The 25989-nt window shown below is 32.7% G+C and overlaps 1 protein-coding gene across 1 annotated transcript; it reads left to right on the plus strand.

Annotated features, from left to right (window-relative positions):
- Positions 1–1385: 1385 nt before the first annotated feature.
- LOC143205325 (uncharacterized) lies at positions 1386–3812 on the plus strand. Its single transcript, XM_076418567.1, has 3 exons — positions 1386–2064; positions 2349–2844; positions 2947–3812. The coding sequence occupies exons 1-3, from the start codon at positions 1564–1566 to the stop codon at positions 3810–3812; spliced, it is 1863 nt and encodes a 620-aa protein (XP_076274682.1). The 5' UTR covers positions 1386–1563.
- The last annotated feature ends 22177 nt before the right edge of the window (positions 3813–25989 follow it).

Raw genomic sequence — 25989 nt, forward strand, 5'->3', positions numbered from 1 at the left:
TTACGTACATGGCCTAATGAAACAATAGTTATGTGGGATGTAAAATGCTTGAAGAATCAGAACGTTTGGGAAAGCCTTTTCAAAAATAATATACACATTATATAGTTCTTATTTACATTATATTATATGTCATGTCATAAATATTTGAAAGAACCCTCTATATATATTCTCAATTAGAATTTATAGTGTATTTTCCAAATATCCTATTCAAGTAGCATTTAAATAAAATACTGTTTTTAAATTCCAATTAAAATTATCGAGTTCGTTGTTGCTCCCTCTGGTGTCAACTCCAAGCAAAACTTGGCTTCAGTTCTATATATGAGAGACGTCTCCATATATAATTTATTTTGTGGCGCTTATATATTTACGTAATTTAGGCAATTCATTTCGAGAACAAACACCCGTATGAGAAGGTCGTAAATTTTTTGTCCAATTCTATTTAAAACATTTTAAGGTGAATTTAATGAATAATCTTATATATATATTAAAATTCTCGTGTCACAATGTTCGTTCCCATACTCTTCCGATACGGCTTGATCGATTCTTATGAAATTTTTTATGCATATTCAGTAGGTCTGATAATCGGCTACTGACTATTTCTTAGACCCCTAAGTAATAAGGGGTGTCCGCCCAAAAAAAATTTAATTTATTTTTTGGATACAAACCTGAAATTTTTCTATCATCAACCGCTGATTTTTAATAGTCATTTTAATATTTTCTTTATTTTTTATTCCGCTGGATAGCATCAATTATTATCACTTGGTAAGTTATTCCTTCCATGGTATTATTTCTCACGCAGTAAATAGTACGGAGTAGAGATGACAACAAAGATTGTCTCTTATTTCTCTCAAACAATAAGCCTTCTCTCACTCCCTGTATAGTTTTTGGCTATTATTAATGTTTATATGCCGAACGTAGGAATTGAATTTTTTTGCTGTCTCAGTGAATCTCTCATATCAAATATATTCTCAAGTAACTTTATTATTTATTTATTAATCTTATATATAAAAATGAATCGCAAAATATGTTCCTAAGCGCATAACTCAACAACGCCTGGACCAATTTGGCCAAATCTTTTTTTAAAATGTTCGTTGAAGTTCAGGGATGGTTTTTACGGCGAGAAAAATTAGAATTATTGCTGGAAAAACCCTAAAAATAGCCCTTTTTGTTTGAATTTGTTTCGTGTATCAGTTGACAATTCATCTGTCATCTGTCAAAAGTCATCTGTAACAGACAACTTTTTTTTTTTAAATTTGATATGACTTGAACTCAAATTCTTTTAATCCGTACGAATTGTTTTATTTATTTAAAATTTTTTATTTGTTTAAAATTTAATTCAAATTTTAAATAAATAAAACAATTCGTACGGCTTAAAAGGATTTGAGTTCAAGTCATATCAAATTTAAAAAAAAAAGTTGTCTGTTACAGATGACTTTTGACAGATGACAGATGAATTGTCAAGTGATACACGAAACAAATTCGTATATCGTGTTTTGTGCAGAGTGTTTAGTTAGTTAGTGTTTGTTTAGTTCGTGATTAGTGAAAAAATAATTTATATTTGATATGCCTCCTATAAGACGAAGCAATTTAGGTAGAAGAACCAGAAATGCTATAAACCAAGCTAATTACCGATCTAATCGTACTGCACAAGAACGTGACGACGGAAATGAACGTGAAAGAATTCGGATATCACAAACGCGTGAAGCGCGAGCGCGACATTCAACTAATAATCGCGCAAGTTTGAATCCAGCTGCTTTCAGTTACGATGTGTCAATTGACTACAGTAACTACCAATGTGTTGTTATTGGTTCTATGAACTTGGTTTGCTCACACTGTAAGGCATTAAAATACAAAAACGAAGCCAATGGATTGTGTTGCGCAAATGGTAAAGTGAAATTGATACAATTGGATCCACCACCAGAACCATTGTACTCATTGGTTTCAGGAATAGGAACAGATTCTATACACTTTTTGACACATATTCAACAATATAACAATTGCTTTCAAATGACTTCATTTGGGGCAACAAATGCAGTTCGGGAAAATTTTATGCCAACTTTCAAGGTATGTATTATAGCAGTTACTCATAATTATTTTAGCGAACAAAATTTTCTGTCACCAAAGTTAAGATGTGTTACTAATCTTCAATTTCTTAATCATTACGAAATATATCACTTAGTCATCATATTATATGGTGATTCAGTTTCAGTGACACTTTTATTATATTTTATATTTGATAGATATTAGTTAAAACTAAATATATACTTTTTAAGATCAAATATTATTTAAGTTTGATCATTGACAATCCATTAATTTATACCACACCATAATATTTTTTTTATTTACAGATACAAGGGCAAATATATCACAGAGCAGGTTCACTGTTACCAGTGTCAGATAGCGACAACAAATTCCTGCAAATTTATTTTATGGGCAATTCACCACAAGAAATTGATCTGCGTTGTGCACATAACAATTTAGTAAAAAGGTCTATTGTAGAACAATTACAAACTTTATTTCATCAACACAATCAATTGATTATATTGTTTAAAACTGCCCTGGATCTGATGCCATCCGATAATCACAAAATTGTAATCAGAGCTGATAAAACACCTGCAGGTCAACATACAAGACGTTTTAATGCACCAACTATTGATGAAGTTGCTATCGTTGTAGTTGGAGAAAACTTGGAATCCCGTGATATTGTTTTACATCGTCGGAATTTTCAATTACAACCTATAAAGGAAACACACCGCTCATATGATGCACTGCAATATCCCATTATATTTTGGCAAGGTGAAGATGGCTACGATTTATCAATAAAAATGATAAATCCCATTACAGGTAACTAAAATATTAGTTTAGCTATGGCGATAATATCTCAGTCACTATATTATGTATTTTAATTTTATATTTGAATGTTATTAAAACAAAATCTGTTTACAGGTTCTGAAACCAACAAAAAAGTCAGTTCAATGAACTATTATTCATACCGCCTAATGATTCGGGAAAATGCAGATAATCACATATTGAAATGTCGGCGATTATATCACAAATATGTTGATGACATGTATGTTAAAATTGAAACGGAGAGATTAACATTCATCAGGTTGAATCAAACCAAACTCCGATCTGAAGAGTATATTCACCTTCGAGATGCGATTAATACTGATGGAAATGCACAGAATGTCGGTCGGATGACTATTCTTCCAGCAACATACATCGGAAGCCCTCGGCATATGCACGAATATGCTCAAGATGCCATGTCGTATGTTCGTCATTATGGTACAGCAGATTTGTTCATCACATTTACATGCAATCCGCAATGGATAGAAATTAAGCAGGAGTTATTACCTGGGAAATCATCCATTGATCGTCATGATATTACAGCCAGAGTCTTTAGACAAAAGTTGAAATCTTTAATGAATTTCATCGTAAAACATAATGTGTTTGGTGAGACACGCTGCTGGATGTATTCTGTGGAGTGGCAGAAACGAGGATTGCCACATGCACACATTTTGATTTGGTTGGTTGAAAAGATAAGGCCAAATGAAGTTGATGCAGTGATATCAGCTGAAATCCCTAATGTACAAGTAGATCCTGGATTGCATGAGGTAGTTATCAAAAACATGATACATGGTCCCTGTGGAACTCTTAATCAAAATTCACCGTGTATGATGGATGGTAAATGTTCAAAACGATATCCACGGACATTAATATCGGAAACAATTACTGGTAATGACGGTTATCCATTGTATCGTCGCAGATCGACAGCAGACAATGGAAAATCAACAATTGTCAAATTAAATTAACAAGATATTGAAATAGATAATCGTTGGATTGTTCCATATTCACCCATTTTATCAAAGACATTCAAAGCACACATCAACGTTGAATCTTGCCATTCAGTGAAATCGATTAAATACATTTGCAAATATGTAACCAAAGGGAGTGATATGGCTGTGATTGGAATTGGTGCAGGGAATTCTAATGATGAAGTTACCCAATACCAAATGGGCCGCTATGTCAGTAGTAATGAAGCAGTTTGGCGAATATTTTCTTTTCCTATTCATGAGAGACACCCTTCTGTTGTTCACTTAGCTGTGCATTTAGAAAATGGACAAAGAGTGTATTTTACAGCACAGAACGCAGTACAAAGAGCTGCTCAGCCACCATCTACTACATTAACCAGTTTTTTTGAGACATGCCAAAACGATGATTTCGCACAAACATTGCTATATTCTGAAATGCCAAAATATTATACCTGGAATCAATCATCAAGGAGATTTATACGACGGAAACAAGGAAAACCAGTTCCAGGATATACAGATGTATATTCCACCGATGCGATTGGCCGGATTTATTCAGTACATACAAGCAATGATGAATGTTTTTATTTACGACTGCTATTAGTCAATGTACGTGGCCCAACATCATTCCAACAGTTACGAACTGTTGATGGTGAATTGTGTGGATCCTACAGAGAAGCCTGTCAACGTTTGCAATTGCTTGAAAATGACGCTCATTGGGATCAAACTCTCAATGATGCTGTAATATCATCACACACTCATCAAATACGAACATTGTTTTCTATAATCATATCTACATGCTTCCCATCAAACCCAATTGATTTGTGGATGAAGTACAAAGATTATATGTGTGATGATATTTTGTATCAAATACGGAATAGAATGGGAAATCCAAATATACAAATCAGTGAAGAAATTTACAATGAAGCATTGATTTCAATTGAGGACATGTGCTTGATAATGTCAAACAAACTATTAATTCAATTAGGCCTGACCGCGCCCAATCGTCCAATGCATGACGCTTTTAACCAAGAGTTGCATCGAGAAAGACTGTATGATCTCAACGCTTTGAAAGAATAAATTCAAACAAATCTTCCACTGTTAAATGAACAACAGAAGTGTGTATTTGAAACTCTTATGAAAGTAACAAATGATGAAACTGGAGGGATTTATTTCTTAGATGCACCTGGTGGTACAGGAAAAACTTTTTTTATTTCATTAATATTAGCAACAATTCGCTCACAAAATAAAATTGCACTTGCACTCGCTTCGTCGGGAATCGCAGCAACTTTGCTTGAAGGTGGTCGAACAGCCCATTCAGCACTAAAATTGCCATTAAATATGCAAAGCAATGAAACTCCAACCTGCAACGTTTCGAAGAACTCTGCAATGGCAAAGGTTTTGCAGCAATGTAAATTGATTGTTTGGGATGAATGCACGATGGCACATAAAAAATCTTTGGAGGCTTTAGACAGAACCTTAAAAGATCTACGTAGCAATAATAACCGATTTGGTGGTGCAATGATTTTATTAGCAGGAGATTTTCGTCAAACATTGCCAGTGATTCCACGATCAACGCCAGCTGATGAACTCAATGCATGTCTAAAGTCCTCCAATTTGTGGAAACATGTTAAAGTACTTCATTTAAGCAAGAATATGCGTGTCGAGTTGCAAAATGACCAATCTGGAAACATATTCTCTAAACAACTCATTGACATTGGTAATGGCAAATTTCCTATAGACATGTTGACGGCTTGCTTTTGCTATGACTATAAACAAGTCCCAGGGGCAATCATTAAGTGTTTGTGGTATTAATCTAGAAAACCCATGTTTCTCACATGGTCAATTGTATGTTGCCTGTTCCCGTGTTGGAAAACCATCAGATTTGTTTATCTATGCGCCAGGTAATCAAACAAAAAACATCGTATACCACAAAGCAATATAATGATAATAATAATAATAATTATGATTCACATGATTAACAATAAAGCGATTACTTACTTTTCAATCCTTATATATGTTTTATTTAATTATTTTTTATTCACAACGCCCTATCACCAGGGTGATGGTTCTGTTCAGGAGAATTTTTTAAAATACGTAGGCACAAAAACTGCCACATTACAAATCTTTTTGACAGGACGAAGTCTGTCGGGTCAGCTAGTAACTAATATTATTGAATATAATTTATTACAAATAACTAATAAAACTATTAATTTTGAGTGAAATTCACACGATCTGTTAATTATTTCCTTTCTGCACAATCATTGAATCCCAAGATGCTCTCATTGAGCAAATATTTCCCGATGTACACACGAATTACGTAAATTTCGAGTGGCTTGCAGAAAGAGCAATTTTAGCGACAAGAAATGTGAATGTTGACATTTTGAATTTGAAGATACAATAGTTATTGTCAGGGGGCTTAGTATCATATAAATCTATTGATACAGTTTGCGATGCCATTGAAGCTGTAAATTTACCAAAAGAGTTTTTCAACTCACTGGATTTGCCAGCTATATTACCACATGACCTACAACTGAAGGTAGTATCTCCAATTATTTTGCTTCGTAATTTGAACCCGTCACGGCCGTGCAACGGTACGCGATTAGTCACTAAAAAATCAATGAAAAACGTTATCGAAGCCAGCATTTTAAATGGCAAGTCTCGAGGTGAAAATATATTAATACCAAGACCAAACAATGTCTGTTTGTGGCTTAGATTTGAGCACACCATGTTTGTTTGTATTAGCTAAAGATGGGCTAACAAAAAATACTGTTCACGGCGTAGCATTAAGACATTAATATAATGTAACGAATTAATGATATAAATAATTAGTACTTAAAATAAATTATAATACATTAAAAAAATTAATGTTTGGTGTTTTGTTATTTTTATATTCCCTCATCGTTCATAGGGCTCCATGCCTTTTCCACTCATATACCATAATCTTACACATTTACAATAAGTTAGTTTTTTCTACACTAAAAATTTTCTAGAAATTATTTACATGGCAAAAAACGTTTGCCGGAACTGCTAGTATTTATACAGTAATGCAGCAAGGTTAAAAGTATTACCATTGTATGTGGCACACACCGTACTAGCAACACAACCAGGTACTTAATTAAAACGAGCTTTAAACATAAAACAGTGAAATTAGCGCCCTTTGATCACGACCGATATGACTTCAGGAAAACAGGTGTAAAAAATACATTTGGTTCTCAATGGCCGTGATCGTTTTATACCGTCATCAGCTCGGTCGTAAAAATCCCATTTAGATTAAGGGCGATGTTGTTTCTTTAATACGCCAATAAAAAATACCTTTCATGCATGGCTACGCAACTATCAATAAAACATCGAAGACGAAATAAATAGCTGCTTTGCCCCCATCGTTTTACCGTCTATTTAATGCCCTTATCTTTGGAAACGTCATAGCAATTTAATGTATCAATAAAACCTCAAAAGTTCTTAAGGCTCACTAAAAGGATAAGCATACGATTGGAGGAGGTTGACGGTGGAATGGTGGTGAGGGGAGGATATATGGCGCTTATCTGACGTAGTGTACTAAACAGCTTGATATGTTGCCAAGCTGGATTATTTATGGCGCCTATACAAGGGTTTCAGATATGCCTGTTTATTATATCGTAACTTAAAATTGTCGTATCTAAATTAACGCCAGGCAAGTTAACGGGTAATCCTCAAAACTGAAGTTAAAGGTAAGAATATTAGAAGAGGTCGTTAAAAAAACATCAATATTAGTAGGAGTTTGCATGACTTGCCATTTTTTCACTTTAAAGAGGTATATAAGTTATAATATGTGAAAGGGCTTAGAAAATAAAAACTATTAATTCACCTGAAAATATTATTTCAAAAAGAGGCAACCGAAAGTAGTAAAAGAACAGAAGGTGGGATAGTTTGGGTCACATTACATAAAGTATATAGAAAAATATTGGTACCGCATATAACAGGTCAATTGAAAAGTCCACGGCCTATCATAGTAAAACACATTTTTTGGCAAAATTTTTTATTCAAAATAATTCCCTTCAAGGGTGATACACTGATTATAGCGACCCTCCAACTTTTCGATACCATTTTTGTAGTACGATTTGTCCTTTGCTTCAAAATAGGCCTCAGTTTCGGCGATCACCTCTTCATTCGACAAAAATTTCTTCCCAGCGAGCATTTTTTTGAGATGTGAGAGCAGGAAAAAGGCGCTGGGTGTTAGATCTGAAGAATACGGTGGATGAGGAAGCAATTCAAAAACCAATACATTAATTTATGATCTCGTTTTCACTGACTTTTGACACAGTGCATTGTTTTGGTGAAACAGCACTTTCCATTTCTTCAAATGCGGCAGTTATTCGGCGATTTCGTCGTCCAAACGGTCCAATAACGCTATGTAATAATCCCTTTTGATAGTCAATGAAGATTATTCCATGCGCATCCCAAAATACAGAGGCCATAACCTTACGAGCCGACTGTTACCTTTTCCCACGATTTGGAGCGGGTTCCTCGTATGAAGCCAACTCAGATGACTGTCAATTGGACTTCGGAGTGAAATGGTAGAGCTATGTTTCATCCATTGCCACATATCGGTACATGGGTTTATTACTCTTGATTATCTTTAAACGCTGTCCCGAATCATCAACTCGTCTTTATTTTTGGTCAAAATTGAGCTCGCGAGGCACCCACTGTGCACAGGGCTTTCTCATACCCAAATATTCGTGGATGATATGATGCACACGTTCAGTTGATATCTTTAGAGTGTCTGCAATTTCATTCAATTTCAGTTTATGGTCATTCAAAATAATTTTGTGGATTTTTCAAGGTTTTCGTCAGTAACAACATCTTTTGGGCGTCCACCCCGTTCACCGTCTTCGTTGTTCATTTCACCACGTCTAAACTTAGCATACCAATCCTTGATTCTCCCGGGGCTGTGCCCAGAAACTCGACAACAAGCCAAGATTTTGCTTCAACTGTATTTTTACCTCCAAAAATGAATATTTTATCCATCCATTGTTTTACAATAACAAAAGTTAATAATCCAAAAATTACACAAACTAATAATCCGAAAGCTGTCAAATTTATACACGCATCTCCTGAGGGTTAATGCTAACTACAAAACATATGGATTTAATTCTAGTAGCCTCATCTGTGTGTCACGCCGGGGACTTTTCAATTGACCTGTTAGTAATCAAAATATTTCCAATGATTTCATTTCGCACTTTTTCAGAATTTCGATGCCGTGTGTCAGCTAAGTCATGCAACAACGATCCAAACAAGCGTTATGTCATCACTAAGTGTGATAGAAAACAAAATCAAAGTTGATGCAGTAATATCGGGACGCGCTGATGTAATACATTTTGAAGTCCCCTCTCCTATTAGACAGTCTAGATTTACTTATTTTGTTTATTTATTTTTAATGACCGTTGAGCCTCATGGGCTATTTGGGGCCTATTCTCAGTTTTACATAATGTACAATATTTTTATGATGCATAGGTATATCTATTGTATACAGATAACCTACCGACCTCGAGAAAACATTACTGTTGTTAAATATACCGACAATACAGCGGTTTTATCATCACACAAGGATCCAATATCAGCCACAAGTGACCTCCAACTTAATCTTAAAAAGTCGAATTGTTGTTGAAAAAATGGCGTATCAGAGCAAATGAGATAAAATCAACCCGTGTGACATTCACTCTTCGTTGAAGAACTTGTCCTTCAGTAAAAATAAATAATTATAAACTCCCACAAGCAGACAACGTTAAATATCTGGAAATGCATTTTGATCGACGTTTAACATGCAAAAAACATATATCGACAAAACGGAAGCAGCTTGGGCTTAAACTAAATGAAATGTTTTGGTTGATAGAGTGTAAATCTAAATTATCCTTAGATAACAAGGTTTAGTTGAATAAGTCAATATTTAGGCCCATTTGGGCATATGGTATCGAACTATGGAACAAATTTAACATAGATAGCCTCCGGAGGTTTTAGAAGAAAATGTTGCGAGTCATCTTCGATGCCCTATATTACGTCTCCAACAAACTAATTCAGCCCGATATCTCCTTAGAACCCATAACGAGTGTGATTCGAGGGGCAAAATACTCTTAAAGACTGTTAGTGCATCCCAATACACAGTTCAATGTGCGCAATTCGTAAACCTCCATACAAACTGATTAACAGGCACATAGAACGAGATATTATAATCTCCAGAAAAAGTTAGAATAGTCTTTAGAATAAGTTAGGATATAGTATAGAATAAGTTAGAATAGTGTCTATAATAAGATTTTGATTACAAGTTTGTACAGCAGATCACTTACTGAAGCGATTTTCTACATGTCAGTGGAGTTATAACTGTTATGTATAACGGAAATAATATTATGGTACTTATTGCCTACGGGCAGATTGTTGAAGTTCTAAGTGGTTAATGAAAAAAAAAATGTATAGGTGGACCTGGATGGTCTACAAAATATAAATAGATAAAACACAAATTACAATCTATAAAATTACATTCATTACGATATTATTATTCATTTATTATATTATTGACATTGAGTAGCACACAAACTTATTTTGTGCTCTATTGAGCCACATGAAGCAACCGAAAACATCAAGAAAAATGATTTATCACGGAAAGAGATTAAATTAAAGCAATAGCGGTAGTAAATCAAAAATAAAGCACATTTAGTCCCTCAAAAAAAAAAAGAGAACAGCTGTTGCATATTAAATCGAAATCGGGGATGGTATCCTCTGAGCAGCTGTGTGTGTGTGTGTTTTTTTTGCAAGGTATCATCATCTATCATGATATTTTTTATATAAAAATACGACTAAATAATGGGTTAATGCTATAGCTATATATTGTTCCAGTTTAATAACGTTTAAATAAAAAGGTAGTAAATAAATCACGAGATTCACTCGTATTAAAAAGAAATTTCATAATAAATCACCTATAGTAATACATTAAATTTAATATTTCAATCATATCTACAACATCTTGTCCTTCCAAGGTCTACCCAAAGCAAATCTTACGAAACAAGCTTATATATTTTAGTAGTAGACGAAGTATAAATTAGATCGTTCGTAACAATAACCGTTTTCAGTTATTTTAGGAAGGTTGGACATCAAACATTGACAGCCATACAAAATTCCTGTTTCTTACTATGTTACTAATAACAAATATGTATAATTTTGTGCTAATTAAGTAGCATTTGTACATTTAATTAATTTACTTTATATTACAAAAATATTTTAGGTGTATGATATTACTGCTCCAACCAATATATATGATGCAATGAATGTTTGATGATGTTTTCTTGATATTTCAACCATTGTGGTTTAGAATTAAAATAAATATTTTGCCTGGAAAATTAAATTAAAGTAAAATTTGAGGCTTTAATTTATAGAAATTCGAGTGAAGTGCAAGAGTATGCGCAAGAGAATAAGTCCCAAGACAATTAGGGGTATTTTGAGTTAACAAAATGTATTTATTTGTTGCTTTATGAAATAAATGATTAATATAGGATATTTGACTATAAAGAGACAATTTCTTTACATACTCTATGTTAATTTAGTATTTAATATAAAAATGGCATTTGTAATTACGTTTGTTATTTGGTACCAGAGACATCTCTGACAAATTTGTATTACTTGTGATTTTCCCCCTATTATTGGAACTATTAAAGAGTTTATTTTATTGGAAGCTAAATTCAGCTGAGCTGTGAAAGAAAAAATGAAATATGTAAAAATTTAATCCTAATATAGAAAAATCGCAAGTAGATTTTTCAGATTTGTAATATAAACATCAATAAACTAATTTTTAATTATCAACATATCAATTAAATTGATATTTGGTGAACTCAGAAAAGCTAATAAAAATTGTTCTTTCTTAAGAACTGATAGATATTGTAGATATAAGAAGTGATAAAGTTCTGAAGACATACATAACACTGTATTAGAGGTAATTGTAAAATATATTAAGACTTTTCTCTAAATTTTATTCCTTATACCTTCACCTATTTAGGTTTCATTACTAAATGTATTTCGTTAGCAGTAAACAGTAACTTGATATTGCAGGTGATAAATACATTAGTTTCTGTATCAAGTGGTAAAACGAATATTGTAAAGAATATTAGAGATTCAAGAATATTCATCTGTTGGTGAATTTTTGTTACCCATGTGGGACGCAGGGCAATATAGAAAAGGTAGTAGATTATCGAAAACCGTAGAAGACAACTAAAAGAAAAGTTTTCTGCAATGGTGAGATTCCAGAATATTATATAAAATGATACCTTCAAATAAACAAATATACCGATAGGAGAAAATATGACAGATAGTGTTTTGAAGACTGAATAGTGGAATAAATCTGTAAAGAATGATGCAATTTTATTTAAAAATATAGATAAAGAAATTATTCTTTTACCAAATGAGCTTGTTTTTTTTATTCAATTTATTATTTTCCAATATATATTCTTGGTGACAAATACGTATAAGTGATAAAAATTATATTAATAAATAAATGAAGTAATGAAAATATGTTGATAAAATAATTCTAACTATATGATTTGCCTGGATGGGACACAAAGGACAAATAGATGAAATTATGGATTATTAACAGCACGTTGTTAAATATTTTAAAACGCTGATAAATATTAAGATGTTTAGAGATCAATGCTATAAAATATGTAGCTGTATTACAACTTATTCTTTGACCCCTTATATCATCTTTTGTCAATTATTTACTTTTTAGTTCTAAATTTAAGGAGTCTGTATAATATAACTTTTATATTGTAAAGAATAAAGGGCCTAATTGTGATCCTTATTGTTTTAATTATAAATAAAAATATGTTTTTAATATTCCATAATTATGGTTATGACATAAAAGTAAATATATAAAATTTAATGGATATTAGATTTAATTAAATGCCATTTAAAAAAGTATAATGAATGAGTTCTTGAGTTAGTTTGCACATATTTTAAAATACATACATTCGTTACGGTAATATTATATATCAAATATATTTTTGATCTTAGATTATATATATTGTATATTTGATAAATACTGTTAAAAAAGTCTTAGTAATATTAATATATCATTTTTAAGTTATCCTCTTTACTCTATTATGACAGAAATATGATTAACTTTATAAATTGTGATCGACATTAGGCCACAAGGTGATCACTAGTTCTCAATTATACCATAAATTTAGGTATTTGTTCTTAAAAAATGTTCAACAAATCTTGGCCGAACTGTGGGTGGTATTAAATTTGTATTTTCAGCGAATGTATGTTGTTTATTTGATATGACAAGCCCTGCTGAGTGTTAAATTTAAAGTTTACATAGAGTGTTAAATTGATGGTGACTGTATGCAGAAATATACAACTTACAGGGGCAAGTTTTATTGATTTTTGCAAAATATAACTCGGGAAAAACTTTTCTTTAGTAGTAATTGACATATTGTTGAAAAGTTCCTAGATAGTTTTATTGTATTAAACACCATTTCTGTTATTAAATAATCCTGAACTTTTCTTTCTGGGAGTAACAGCAATTCAGCAATAACAACGTGGTTCCAGATAGATATTTTAGACAGACAGAAATTAGATAGACATTTTTGCAACCTGAATTTGGAAATTCTAATATATGTTAGTTCAGTAAACTGTTTCTGAAGAAGATGTTGTAATTGGGAGATAGTTAGAGCGTTAGGGCTGGATAATTTTGGTAGGTTCTATATATAAAAGTTATTACTAAAATGTTCCGGAAATTTGGCGACGAAATACACAGACGTTTTAGTTTTTTATAACTGAGCTTTTTATATATGGTCCATATGGTACCATTTCCAAAGAACGGTTTCACTCTAATAAACTAATAAAGAGAAAACTTAATAGGGGTCCAGTATCAAGATGGGTTTATAATCGCCCACTGAAATAATTTGTATGGCTATTTAAAATCTCCATTATAGACACCTCTAAAGGAAATATTTAGCTGCGAAGACATATAACTGGTTCTGTGAGAAAATTTGCCATTCATGTGCGGCATATGAGGCCACTTCGTTTCACTGACCAATGAAATTTAAATTAAAAACAATTTCTAAAATTTAATAAAAATATAAGATATTAAGTAAATAGTAAAGTAAATATTAAATATTTTATTGATGGCCCTTTAACATGTTTGTTTTTAATTGGGCAGTAAAATATTGCACTAGTTAATTATTGAATCACTTTATACCGAAATTTCTCGTGTTTTGAACTTACGGTTAATCCTTCCTTGAAAGATTTACACGCAGGAGCTATTCTTTTAGTGGAGTTGCAACTACCATAGTTGATCCAAGAATAAAAGAATATCTCCTGTATGTATAGTTTCTTTGGGAAGAAAATAAATAGACACGATGTAAAACGATACTAAATAGAACAGTTTTGATTAGAAAGCGATGTGATCCCAATAAGAAGCAAAAAAAACTAATAAGTTTCATTTTAAATCTAGAGGCGGTTCGACGACGAAGGATTGATAATCCGGTAACAATACGTAAAATACATCCCTTGACTATCCGAAATTCTATTCGATATTAGGAATTTTATCTGGCGAAATAAAATACTTTCTCCCATTCCGTTAGACAGCGACTGAATAGAACATTTCCGTACCCCACCGTAATATCGGGCGGCCCGACGCTATGTTTTAACATTCCATTTCACATTCGACCTTAAGGTCACGGCACTACGAAGATCTTCAAAGGGAAGCCGACTAATTTAGGCAATCGCTTTGACCGGCGTATAGAGTAAAAAGCTCCGACGATAACTCTCCCAAGGAGAATTTCCTCTCCGGAAAAGATATTTACCGGATTATTATCGACGAAGCTCCATGAACTTTGGCCTTTAGATAAAATATTGACAGGACGAGATGTTTGATTGTTTTTTTTTCGATCATGTCGAGATTATTGCGTTAATGCCACAAGTTTGGCTTCCGTAAGCAATTTATATGTATGCACTCAAAAAGGAATTTATTAACAAGGCTTGATGAAGCCTTCACTAATTTTCTAGCTTTCAACGCTTCTCTATTTTTCTGGTAAAATAGCACGACTATCTACCGACGAACTGTATCTAACTATATTGTCTTGGTAATGATCCAATCTTTGACACGTTTTCATTTTAAATTGCTTTTCAACAATCGCTCAAGTGCACAGAGTAACATCGGTTTTAAAAGGCCTTTGAAGAAACGAAATGTTATACTCCAATAATTCTGGACATCTAACATGCTTTTGACCGGGAATGACATTTGAGACTAATCCATAAAATAATAAATTTGCTCCCGCTGAACTATTGTCAACTTTTTTGGTTGGAGTTTCCCAAGGCAATCTTTTGGCGCCATTCCTGTATCTGCTCCACACCGCTGATATCCCAAGAACAGACAAACAGAACTAGGAACATTTGCCGACGACGCACTTATTATAGCAATCTATATATCTCTGCCTAAGGCTCTAAGAAGTATAATTGGTAATTAACGAGATCTATAAATGGCCTACAGACTGAAAAATACAGCTTAACGATTCCAAATATGTCTATGTGGTCGGCATCCATCCATATCTCGGTATCTATCCTAATAGAATATTAATGTGATTAATTTGAAAACATCATATCAGACAAAAGGCAGAGCAGATCAGACTCGCAAACAAGAAACTGTACTAATTAGTCGGAAGACATTATCAATTTGACATAAAATCAATGATATTGGTTTAATAGTCAGACATACGGGCTTACACTAGCAATCCGATACTGCCAAAACAAAGTTCTTCAGGAAATTACCAATGCTTATCACTATCAATGGAGAACGGCACGGTGACTCTGAAATTAAATAGATTGACGAGATATTTGATTGTTTTTTTTTTCGATCATGTCGAGATTATTTATTTAGAAAAAGATTATTTATTTATTTAGAAAAGAATTTATTAAGAATATTTTATGAATTCTTCCCTCATTTTCTACCTTTCAACCTTTCCCTGTTTTTCTGGTAAAATAGCACGATTATATACCTACAAAACTGTATCTATACTACCTTAGCAATGATCCAATCACCGGTTCGTTTTAATTTTAAATTAAAATTCAACAATCGCTCAAGTGGACAGAGTAACATCGGTTGTTGAAAACGTGTTTGAAGAAAATAAATACTATAGTCCAACATTCGTGGGCGTCTAACAAACTATTGACCGGGTATGATATTTGAGACTAATCCAAAAAATAAAAAATTTGCTACCCCGCAACTGTTGTCATATTCTAGACAAAATTAACAGAACAAGGAACATTTTCCGACGACACATTTACTATAGAAAAATATATATCTCTGATTAAGGTTGTAAAAAGTACAATTGGTTGTTAATAAGATATACAAATGGCCTAGAGACTGAAAAATACAGCTTAATAATTCCAAATATGTCTACGCTTTCGTCTTCCATCCATATCTCGGTTCTGATTACACATTAATTTCAGGACATCATGTTAGACAAAAGACATAGCAGATCAGACTCACAATCAAGATACTATATTGGTTAGTCAAAAAATACTATCAACTTGACATATAATCAATGATATTGGTTTAATAGTCGGACATATGGGCTTACACAAGTAATTCAACTCTGCAATAACAAAGTTCTTCAGTTAATTACCAATGCTTACCACTATCAAAGGAGAACTATAAGGTAACTCTGAAATTAAACTGATTGACGAAGTTATCCAAGATTTCACTTTAAGGCATGATATAAGGATACTAAATCGCAGCAACGTGGAAGCAATACAGGTAATGGGAATCAGAAGGTTGAAGCGAACGAAACCATAAAATTTTTTATAGTGCATAAGTGTTATAACTGTAGTTGTGGTTAGTAAGTGGTTCAATTTTATATTATTTTGGGAAATACACACTGATGTATTTATTCCAAACTCGTTTTCTAACTCGCTATAGCATCAGGAAAATAACTTAATTTGTAAATTAAGATTGTTTCAAGTAATAAATTTTTCTTACATTACAAAATATATCACCTTTTTTTCAGCACAGTACGAAACCGTGTGCAAGCCAGCCCATGCTACATTGATATAAATATAATGAAAGTAATAGTTATAAGACAAAATATTTTGTGAATACGCTGGATCTGGCAAAACTCATTCGGGCTGAAACAGTGTAACTTTCGCAACATGTTGCTGAACGTCATCCTTACATCTCTCACTCGTCATTGTTGGTTAAATTAATTGAATAAATTTGTTGAAATGAGGATGGAAATCGTATACTGCAATAGCTTCTTGTTTTTCAATAACAATTTATTGATTTCTCCATATGCACATCCAGGCTTTAAGGCAATAAATATTCCGCTTGTGTATTTATGTGGATGGTTCTCGTGCATTATCACGCCATTATTCATCGCCTGTCACAATGCGCGAGAGAATTATCTTCTTTTTTTGCATGGCAAGCAATGAAGACACGATGTTGAAATCCTTTTCAATCCTTTTGGACCTGCCGCTTTGCATGCAAACGTCTGCAAGCAGTTCTTTCAATAACCACTAAGCTGATTGACATCGAAACTGTCATTTCTAAAACGTTGAAACCAAAACTGAAGATTAAGCAACAATAAAAGAGCATGACCATAAGTGTCTGCAAGTGTTAGTTTGGTGTGGGCAGCAGATTTATTGAAATTATACAAGAAAATTAAGGAATTATTGGTCTTCATTATTGGTATGTTACCTGTATATACTTAATAATAGCAAATTATCTATTTATTTAATATTAACACAGTATCCGAAAAAATAGTAACGAAAACTTTATTTGAAATATACACTTTAAGCTTTTACAGTTTAAGTTAAAAAAATATCGAATTATCAGTGTACCCGTCAAACATCATGAACCAAAATAAATTAACTTTAAAAAATTAAAAATAATATTAGCACAAAAAAGACTCCTAGATAATATTAATGAGAAACTATTGAAGGAAAACTATTGTTGAAGGCGGTTGAAGAAATTATGATTTCTAAACCAGGAAAGCCACCTCATGAAACCTTATGGATATATCACTATTTCTGATAATATCCAAATTGATTAGGTTCACAGAATCACTAATGTAATAGAAAAAACACTAGGAGAAAATGAAATTAATTCTGCAATATTTTTAGATATTGCTTATTCATTCGATAAAATTTGGCGTGAATAAAGCATAAGTTTCTTTCATAAAGCATTAAAGCATAAATGCTTCTCTCTGGCTAATATTCAAACATTTTAGAGTCATATATAAGTGACTAATTCTTCAGAGTCAAACAAGCAGATGTACCACAGGGAACAATAACCACATTCTGATTGAGGTAGGTTAAGTGTACAAATATTTAAAAAAGTAATCATCGAAAAAAAAAGAACATAAGTAAGACAAGACGATATTATATTAGAAAAATCATCCAAGGAGGCTCCGCAAATAAATCGCTCTTTTGATGTGTCGTCGGCGTTTTTTTTTGCTTGGCAACAAAAAATGTTTCTAAATGACGTCTAAAATATAGTAAGTTATTCGTAAAAGGAAACCGGCATTATTTGCTCAACTTTTTGATAATATTTATCAAGCTTTATTCGGAAAAAAAATCACATGATTTTGGCCGTAGAGAGAAAGTAATTTGATGGTTTTAAGGACATCTGCTAACAAAATTGCTTTAAAATTGAGTATCAGGAAGATAACTTATCCAATTTATGGTGAATTGTGTTTAATGTTATGATATTCATTTGGACGTTTATTTGAATACATAAGTTGGTATTATACTAAAGAGAAGAAAATTTTAACTTCTCAAAACTGTTGATGCTACAAAGTACTCAATGTCAAACTTATAAATTACAAAGCTTTCTTTTTATGTTAGGAACATATGGCACATAAATTACAACTAATTACTAATTGCAACTATTATAGTCTATTGAAAGTTTTTTGTATATACGTCATTTAAATTTGTGACGTCAAAACGTCGCAATGTAACCACATCAACTCTGAGTTTTAGTTGACTTTGTCTTTGATCTATAACACAATTCTAATCTAAATAAAATAATGAATCAAAAATGTTGTCAAATATAATTTATTTCAACATTATAATACATCTAGAAACTACAGTTAATTATACAGCCACAATAGTTTATTGGCTAGAGTTATAACCTCTTATTACTACTGTTTTCAAGAATTTTACATTCGACAACAGGATGACTTTGACACGCTAGTTCAGTTACACTTTCGAACTTATCAGACTGCATTGTGTCTCTTTTTAACTAGAATAATATGAGAAGGAAATATTGTCTGATAACAAAACGAGTTTACAAATTGCGGCAGAAAATACATTAAGCATCTCCATGACTTATGTACAGAAAACTTTGAATATACTATATTTTTTCTCCTTCATATTCTTTTCAAGGTCCGGATCTAAGATTTCAGACCTAAACTTAATTAACATTTGATGGATGTAACCCCACTGGTAAACTCCATACAGTATTAAAACGTGGCACATTTTCCACAAATAACTATTATAATAGTTCTAAAAGTTTTTATCTCTTCAACCTCCGAGTACGTTATCTATGATTGAGCAGTTGTCTATCCTAGATGTTTTGGTGAGAACGCAATTTTTCTTGATCATTTATTTGATTGTTTTTTTTTCACACTTTTTTAATTTCTTGGCTAAACTGAGGGACCCTTAGATTTTTGTGGATGTGACCCTCAAATCTACTATGTACTATGAGGTGATAACAACGCTGCGGGGAACTTTGTTTTTGGTAAGTTTAAAGTGTTACCTTTAGATTTTTTGTACAAATCTGTAATTGTACAGCGTAGATTCCCACTGTCTTGAATATTTGCTTGTATAATATCAATTTATTGCAGAATTTTCAGTCAGAAACTATTTTTCTTTAGCCCCATACAAAGTTCTGCTCTTTTATTCTTAACGTGCTCTTTTCACATGAGCTTGGCGTCCACTGTCATGAACAACTGTTAGCTATTATATACCAAATTACTCTAGAATCAATTTGGAATGACCGTATTTTTTTTTTGTATGAGAAATACACATCTGTAGGCTGCGTAGAATTCAGCATTATTCGCTAGTTTTTGGCCACTCAGTAATGTTATTGACAGCTATTTTCTATTTACAATTCAATATTGTTACTTGTGGCGAGTAACGCAGTATCATCAGCAATTGGGGGCGTTGTACATTTTCACACTTAGAAATAGCAATAGTATAGGGTAAACACAATATTGGTTTAAGAGCAGCATACGTAATAACAGGTGCGGCGAAAGTCCCGCTACCATTTTGATTGGGCGCCATCTTGTTTATGTGACGTTTTGCTCAGTTATTGAATAACGTTTCTGCACGAAGACTAATTTTGCGAAGTGGCGATTCAGCAAGGCCAGTCAGATCTCCGAATTTAACAGCACCAGACTTTTCTTATGGGGTTTTTTAAAACTAAAAGTGTTTGGGAATTAGCCCCAAACGATTCAAAATCTCAAAGACAATATTCGTCATGAGATTGAAGAAATTCAGCCTTAGATGTTGCAGAATGTCATGAAAATGCCTTTAAAATAGCCGACAGTTTCATAGCGAATCGCGGTCACCATAAAATTTTTCAAGCATAGCGAAGAAAAAAACGTAAAAACCAACTAAACCATTTATGAAAACCAAACTTGCTTATCTTTTCTTTGAACAAGGTTATAGGCAATCAAAATGGCAGCGGGAATTGCCCCACGTTGTATATACCCATTCATAGGTTCCAAATCTGCATATTGCTTAAGGAATCATATTCTGAAGTATAAATTGAAAATATAAAATTTGAGGACCTAACTCATCTGCGTAGGTAATTTGTTTGCCAACTTTTATCAAAGACCCTCATGCCGTACTCTACAAAACTCGGGCCAAGCCTAGAAGATTTACCGCAGAACAAATTTAATTTTTTTCATAATTTTGCTCAGTTACATTCCGATCAATTGTGGAATTTCATTTTCCACAATTCGAATTTTCTATTTAGTTGAGATTTCTAATTTCCCCCTCACTCTCGATTACTCTCTAGACTATTCCCTCCAAGTTCAGTTGCAATAACAGTACATGAGAGTAGTGTGAAGAGACCAATGACCTTACAGTGACCGTTAGTTAAATAATATTAATTAATTATTTACATATAGTCAAAGACAACTTGTAAATAATAATCTGCACTTCATGAGAAACTTTTTTTTTTGAGTATAAAAGTTCTTGAGAACTTGAACTGGCTGTTCCTGCAGTCATTATACTCGATCCTGCTATTTTATCCAACAGTTTGTTTTTTGTCGTTGCTGCAATTGGAAACCAGCAATTGGAATGTAAGGGATCATCATAAGTTTCTGATAACATCGTTCTATAATTAGCGCCTATAACATTGAATAATTCAAAAATATTAATAAAAAACTATTACTTTTAGTGGGTAAATATTGAAATTGTCGAATATAACAGTTAAATTTAAATTGAAATGTTTTACCGAAAATCAATTAAAGCATTTTGAACGCCTAATTTATGACGTTAGCACTTGAATTTTGGTTTAAAAAGTCTGCAAGTTTATAAACTTTTACTACTATCGCCAATATTTTAATTTAACAATTAACACATCTCTTCTCTCAGCACATTCGCCATATCTCAACATAATTGAACCGATGTGGGGAACTTTATAGCAGAATATGGGGAGTAAATTTCTACTTCAAACATATAGTATTGTTATTATAAAATACTTAATATATGTTATTAACAATATATATATTATTTCTCTGGCGACTAATTTGAAATTCTTATCTGAGATACTTAAGCTAAAATAATATTATTAAGGCTCCAATGCCGAAAGGCATCAGACAAAGAAATCTGGACATTATTTTCCTTTTTCCTTTTTTTTTTCTTGAGAGAAACAGGAATCTTTCTCCTTTTCTCAGATCATCGGACCTTTTTAATCTCAATCACTTATTAATAGCATTGTTACTATTTAGGAAATGTGAGCAGGGTCAATTTAATTGGCTTCGTATAGAGCAAAATCTTGTCACCGGGCCAGATAGCATTTTCGTGGCAAAAAAAACTTTCTTTTCGACAATAGAAAATCAGCTTACGTTCAGATTTTCCTCATGAAATGATAAATAATCCGACAATAACTAAGGAAATTGGTTCGGGACGTTCCTAAAAATACAATATAAATTTAGAAGAGAATTAAGTGTTTTTTTAACTCTTAATGCTGGTGTAATGGGAAGATATAAAAGAAAAAGCAAACACTCGTTTAATTTAAATCAATAAATCCACGTGATTCTAAAAAAAAACTATGATTTTTTTCAAATTAAAGAAACTAAATAATAGTTATACTTAAATAACACTGGGTGTACTACATAATATCCATCCAATCTAATTGATTGTGTGTATCACACCAGGTTTCAACAGTTCGTAATACACCATGTCACTCTGGTCCCACTAAACACAGAACATCGTCTTGCGACCAAAACGATTTGGCCTTAGACTCGATCGGTGGGCTACACAAGGTGGTAACCAGGATTTTTTAAGCTTCGAGTTTTCAACGTAAATCGACGTTTGATTACCCATCACTATTCAATATATCATATTCAGAAATGACTTCCAATCATGGCTTTGAAATATTATTTCACTGACGATTTTTCGATTTTCCATTTGCCTGTCATTCAATTGATATCACCCATCTTTTGGATTTTCTTTATTGCTCGTAATGGGTCGCTAATCGTTTCTTGGCCAACAATTAACGCTTTTGCTAATTATTTTTATGTTTGGATTGAGTTTTCTTAGTCATTAACTCTTGCAGTTCTGCCGAAAGCCATCCAGGCAAAGAAATCTGGACATTATTTTCCTTAGTCCTTTTTTCCCTTGACAGAAACAAGAATCTTTTTCTCAGATCATCTCATCTTTTTAATCTCAATCACTTTTTAATAGCATTATTACTATTTAGGAAATGTGAGCCGAGTCGATTTAATTGGCTTCGTATAGAGCAAAATCTCGTCACCGGGCCAGATAGCATTTTCGTACAAAAAAAACTTTCTTTTTGACAATAGAAAATCAGCTTACGTTCAGATTTTCCTCATGAAATGATAAATAATCCGACAATAACTAAGGAAATTGGTTCGGGACGTTTCTAAAAATAAAATATATAACTATATACAAAATCGTCATACACCATGTTACTCTGGTCCCACGAAACACAGAACATTGTCTTGCGACCAAAACGATTTGGCCTTAGACTCAATCGGTGGGCTACCCTAGGTGGTAACGAGGATTTTTTGAGCTTCGAGTTTTCAACGTAAATCGACGTTTGATTACCCATCACTATTCAATACAGAAATGACTTCCAATCATGGCTTTGAAATATTATTTCACTGACGATTTTTCGATTTTCCATTTGCCTGTCATTCAATTGATATCACCCATCTTTTGGATTTTCTTTATTGCTCGTAATGGGTCGCTAATCGTTTCTTGGCCAACAATTAACGCTTCCGCTGGTTATTTTTGTATTTGGGTTGAGTCTTCTTAGTCAATAACTCCTACAGTTCTGCTGAAAGCCATTCAGACAAAGAAATATGGACATTATTTTCCTTTTTCCTTTTTTTCCTTAACAGAAACTAGAATCTTTTTCTCAGATCGTCCGACCTTTTTAATCTCAATCACTTATTAATATCATTGTTACTATTTACTGCTTCGTAGAGAGCAAAATCTCGTCACCGGGCCAGATAGCATTTTCGAACAAAAAAAAAACTTTCAGAACGTTCTTTGTCTTGCACATTATAATCACCACTTGTGAATGTTCGAAAACATACCTCACATGTTTTTAAGGTTAGGACATACTCACCTAAGTTTCTTTAAATAAACGATGACTTACAGCGGCTTCTTTCTTTTGATTAAATAAGGAAAGTAATACGAGTTTACTAATAGTAATACGTTTTCAGGCAGGAATTTTGACATTTTCAAAGAAGTATAAATCTATGACGGTGCTAGTTTGGCAAAATACATGGAATAATATATAGAGTGTTAACTTAATACAAATAATTTCAGAATTGTTTTGCGTGGTCTCAGAAGGAAGGCGCTGAGACCGTCATTTCGTTGAATTTCATTGGTTAGTTTAAACTACAATTATAGGCACCCGTAATATTTTATTAGGAAAGAATTTATTGGTCGACGATTTCATATTCATCACGGGAATAACCTCTGATGTCACGTTCTATTGACCAATTAAATTTCAAATAAAACGAAAATGTAATTTTTCAAAACCATTTATTAATTTAAAATTCCATATAAATACAATTGTTATACAATATCAAAAAGCTAGAATATAAGTATGAAATGAATAAATATAATGTATATAAATAAAAAATAAGGAAGTATAAATATATAAATAAATAACAATTAAATATGGATATAAAAATATAATTAATTACACATATAATTAAACTTGTCTATAGCTCTTTTTCTCTTTTTTATATTTCTTTAGTGCTACCAATTCAAATAAGATATATTAAAGTTTCTATCTTTCTGTTTCCTTATACTGAAAGCACAGCAGCACAGCTGAAAGCCTGAGTCGGTTAATATTGTACTTGTTCAACACAAAAATGTATTGAGACAAGATATAATTATCACTACAATGTTATTTCACCCATGAGCTAGAGCAGGAGTAGGAGCCATGTTTCATCCATTGTCACACACCGACGCAAAAACTCGGGTTTATTACGATCATCTTCGAACCCTGCTCCGAATCATCAACTCCTCGTTTTCTTTGGTCAAAAGAGAGCACGCGCGGCACCCACTTTGAACAGAGCTTTCCCATACCTGAATGTTCGTGAATGATATGATGTACTCGTTCAATTGATATCTTTCGAGTGTCTGATATTTCATTCACTTTCAATTTGCAGACATTCAAAATCATTTTGTGGCCAACAACCTCTTTTGGGTATCCATTGCGTTCACCGTCTTCAATGCTCATTTCACCACGTCTAAACATAGCATACCAATCCCTGATGATTGATTTTCCTGGGGCAGTGTCCGGAAACTCGGCATCAAGCCAAGTTTTTGCTTCAACTGAATTTTTTCCCTTCAAAAAGCAATATTTTATCAACACGCGAAGTTCCTTTTTGTCCATTTTTTTCACAATAACAAACGTTGCTTAACTCAAATTGCTATAATTCACAAACCAATGATCCGACAGCTGTCAAATTTATACACGCATCTTTTAAGGGTTAGGCCTAACTAAAAAACTTATGGATTTAATTCTAGTAGCGCCATCTATGAGTCAGGCCGGGGAATTTTCAATTGACCTATTAATCTCGACCCTTTGTATGGCAGAGAGGGTTCTTCTATACGATTTTGAATGGTTAGTTCTTGTTCATTTTTAGATTTTTACATATTCACTATTTGTGCGATATTATGGTTCAGCATTCAAAGCGACCCTATAAAATCCATCAGGCTTCCACAAATATATTCGCGTCTTATGTGGGAATATAAATAACTTCGTGTTAACCAAAATGACTATGTATGTAACCATGCCGTTTTATAATATGAGCAAAACCGAGGCGAGGATCCTAGCTGGTCATTGGATTTTACGCCACACATTATTGACAGACTTATATAGGTCGCAGCATGTACACCCCTGTTTTCCATTAGTGTAATATATTATTGGCAACAACGGTTGTTAGCTAATGAAATATTCAATCAAATGTTATGTTATCACCATAATAAAATAAAATCAAATAAAACAATTGCAGTCTGTTTGGCGTAATAGTACTGAAATCTAGTAGTTGTATGCATTTTAGAAATTTTTCAGCTATGCTTTATTATATAGTAATTTTATTAGTAGTAATTGCGTAAGTTGTTTTCTATATAAGTTTTCTCTTTGGGTATTTACTACCGCTGAACACCAATTGATTTTTGATTTAGCACATAATTGTCATATATCGTCAGAAATCATTTGTTTTAATATAGCCGATTTTTCAATCATTTTAGCGGTTTTCAACAGGAAACTGACCTCCGTAAATATATCGCTGTCAATTCAAATTCAAAATATATTCCTAATTGTGAGAATCTGGAAATAATAAGAAAAAAGACGACGGTAACGACTCACCGGAGTCTTCACTTCCAAAGACACGTTACTTTTAATTAAGTAAATGAATTATGCTGACATTATATT

This window comes from Rhynchophorus ferrugineus, unplaced genomic scaffold (genome assembly GCF_030347505.1).
Source record: "Rhynchophorus ferrugineus isolate W39M unplaced genomic scaffold, kcgeb_rfMv2 rfM11, whole genome shotgun sequence".
NCBI lineage: Eukaryota > Metazoa > Arthropoda > Insecta > Coleoptera > Curculionidae > Rhynchophorus > Rhynchophorus ferrugineus.

Bases quoted from the DNA above. Each gene is read 5' to 3' on its own strand.
- LOC143205325 (XM_076418567.1), top strand. From the start codon at position 1,564: ATGCCTCCTATAAGACGAAGCAATTTAGGTAGAAGAACCAGAAATGCT. The intron at 2,065-2,348 runs GTATGTATTATA...TTTTATTTACAG, and splicing joins ATTTTATGCCAACTTTCAAG to ATACAAGGGCAAATATATCA. The intron at 2,845-2,946 runs GTAACTAAAATA...ATCTGTTTACAG, and splicing joins AATGATAAATCCCATTACAG to GTTCTGAAACCAACAAAAAA.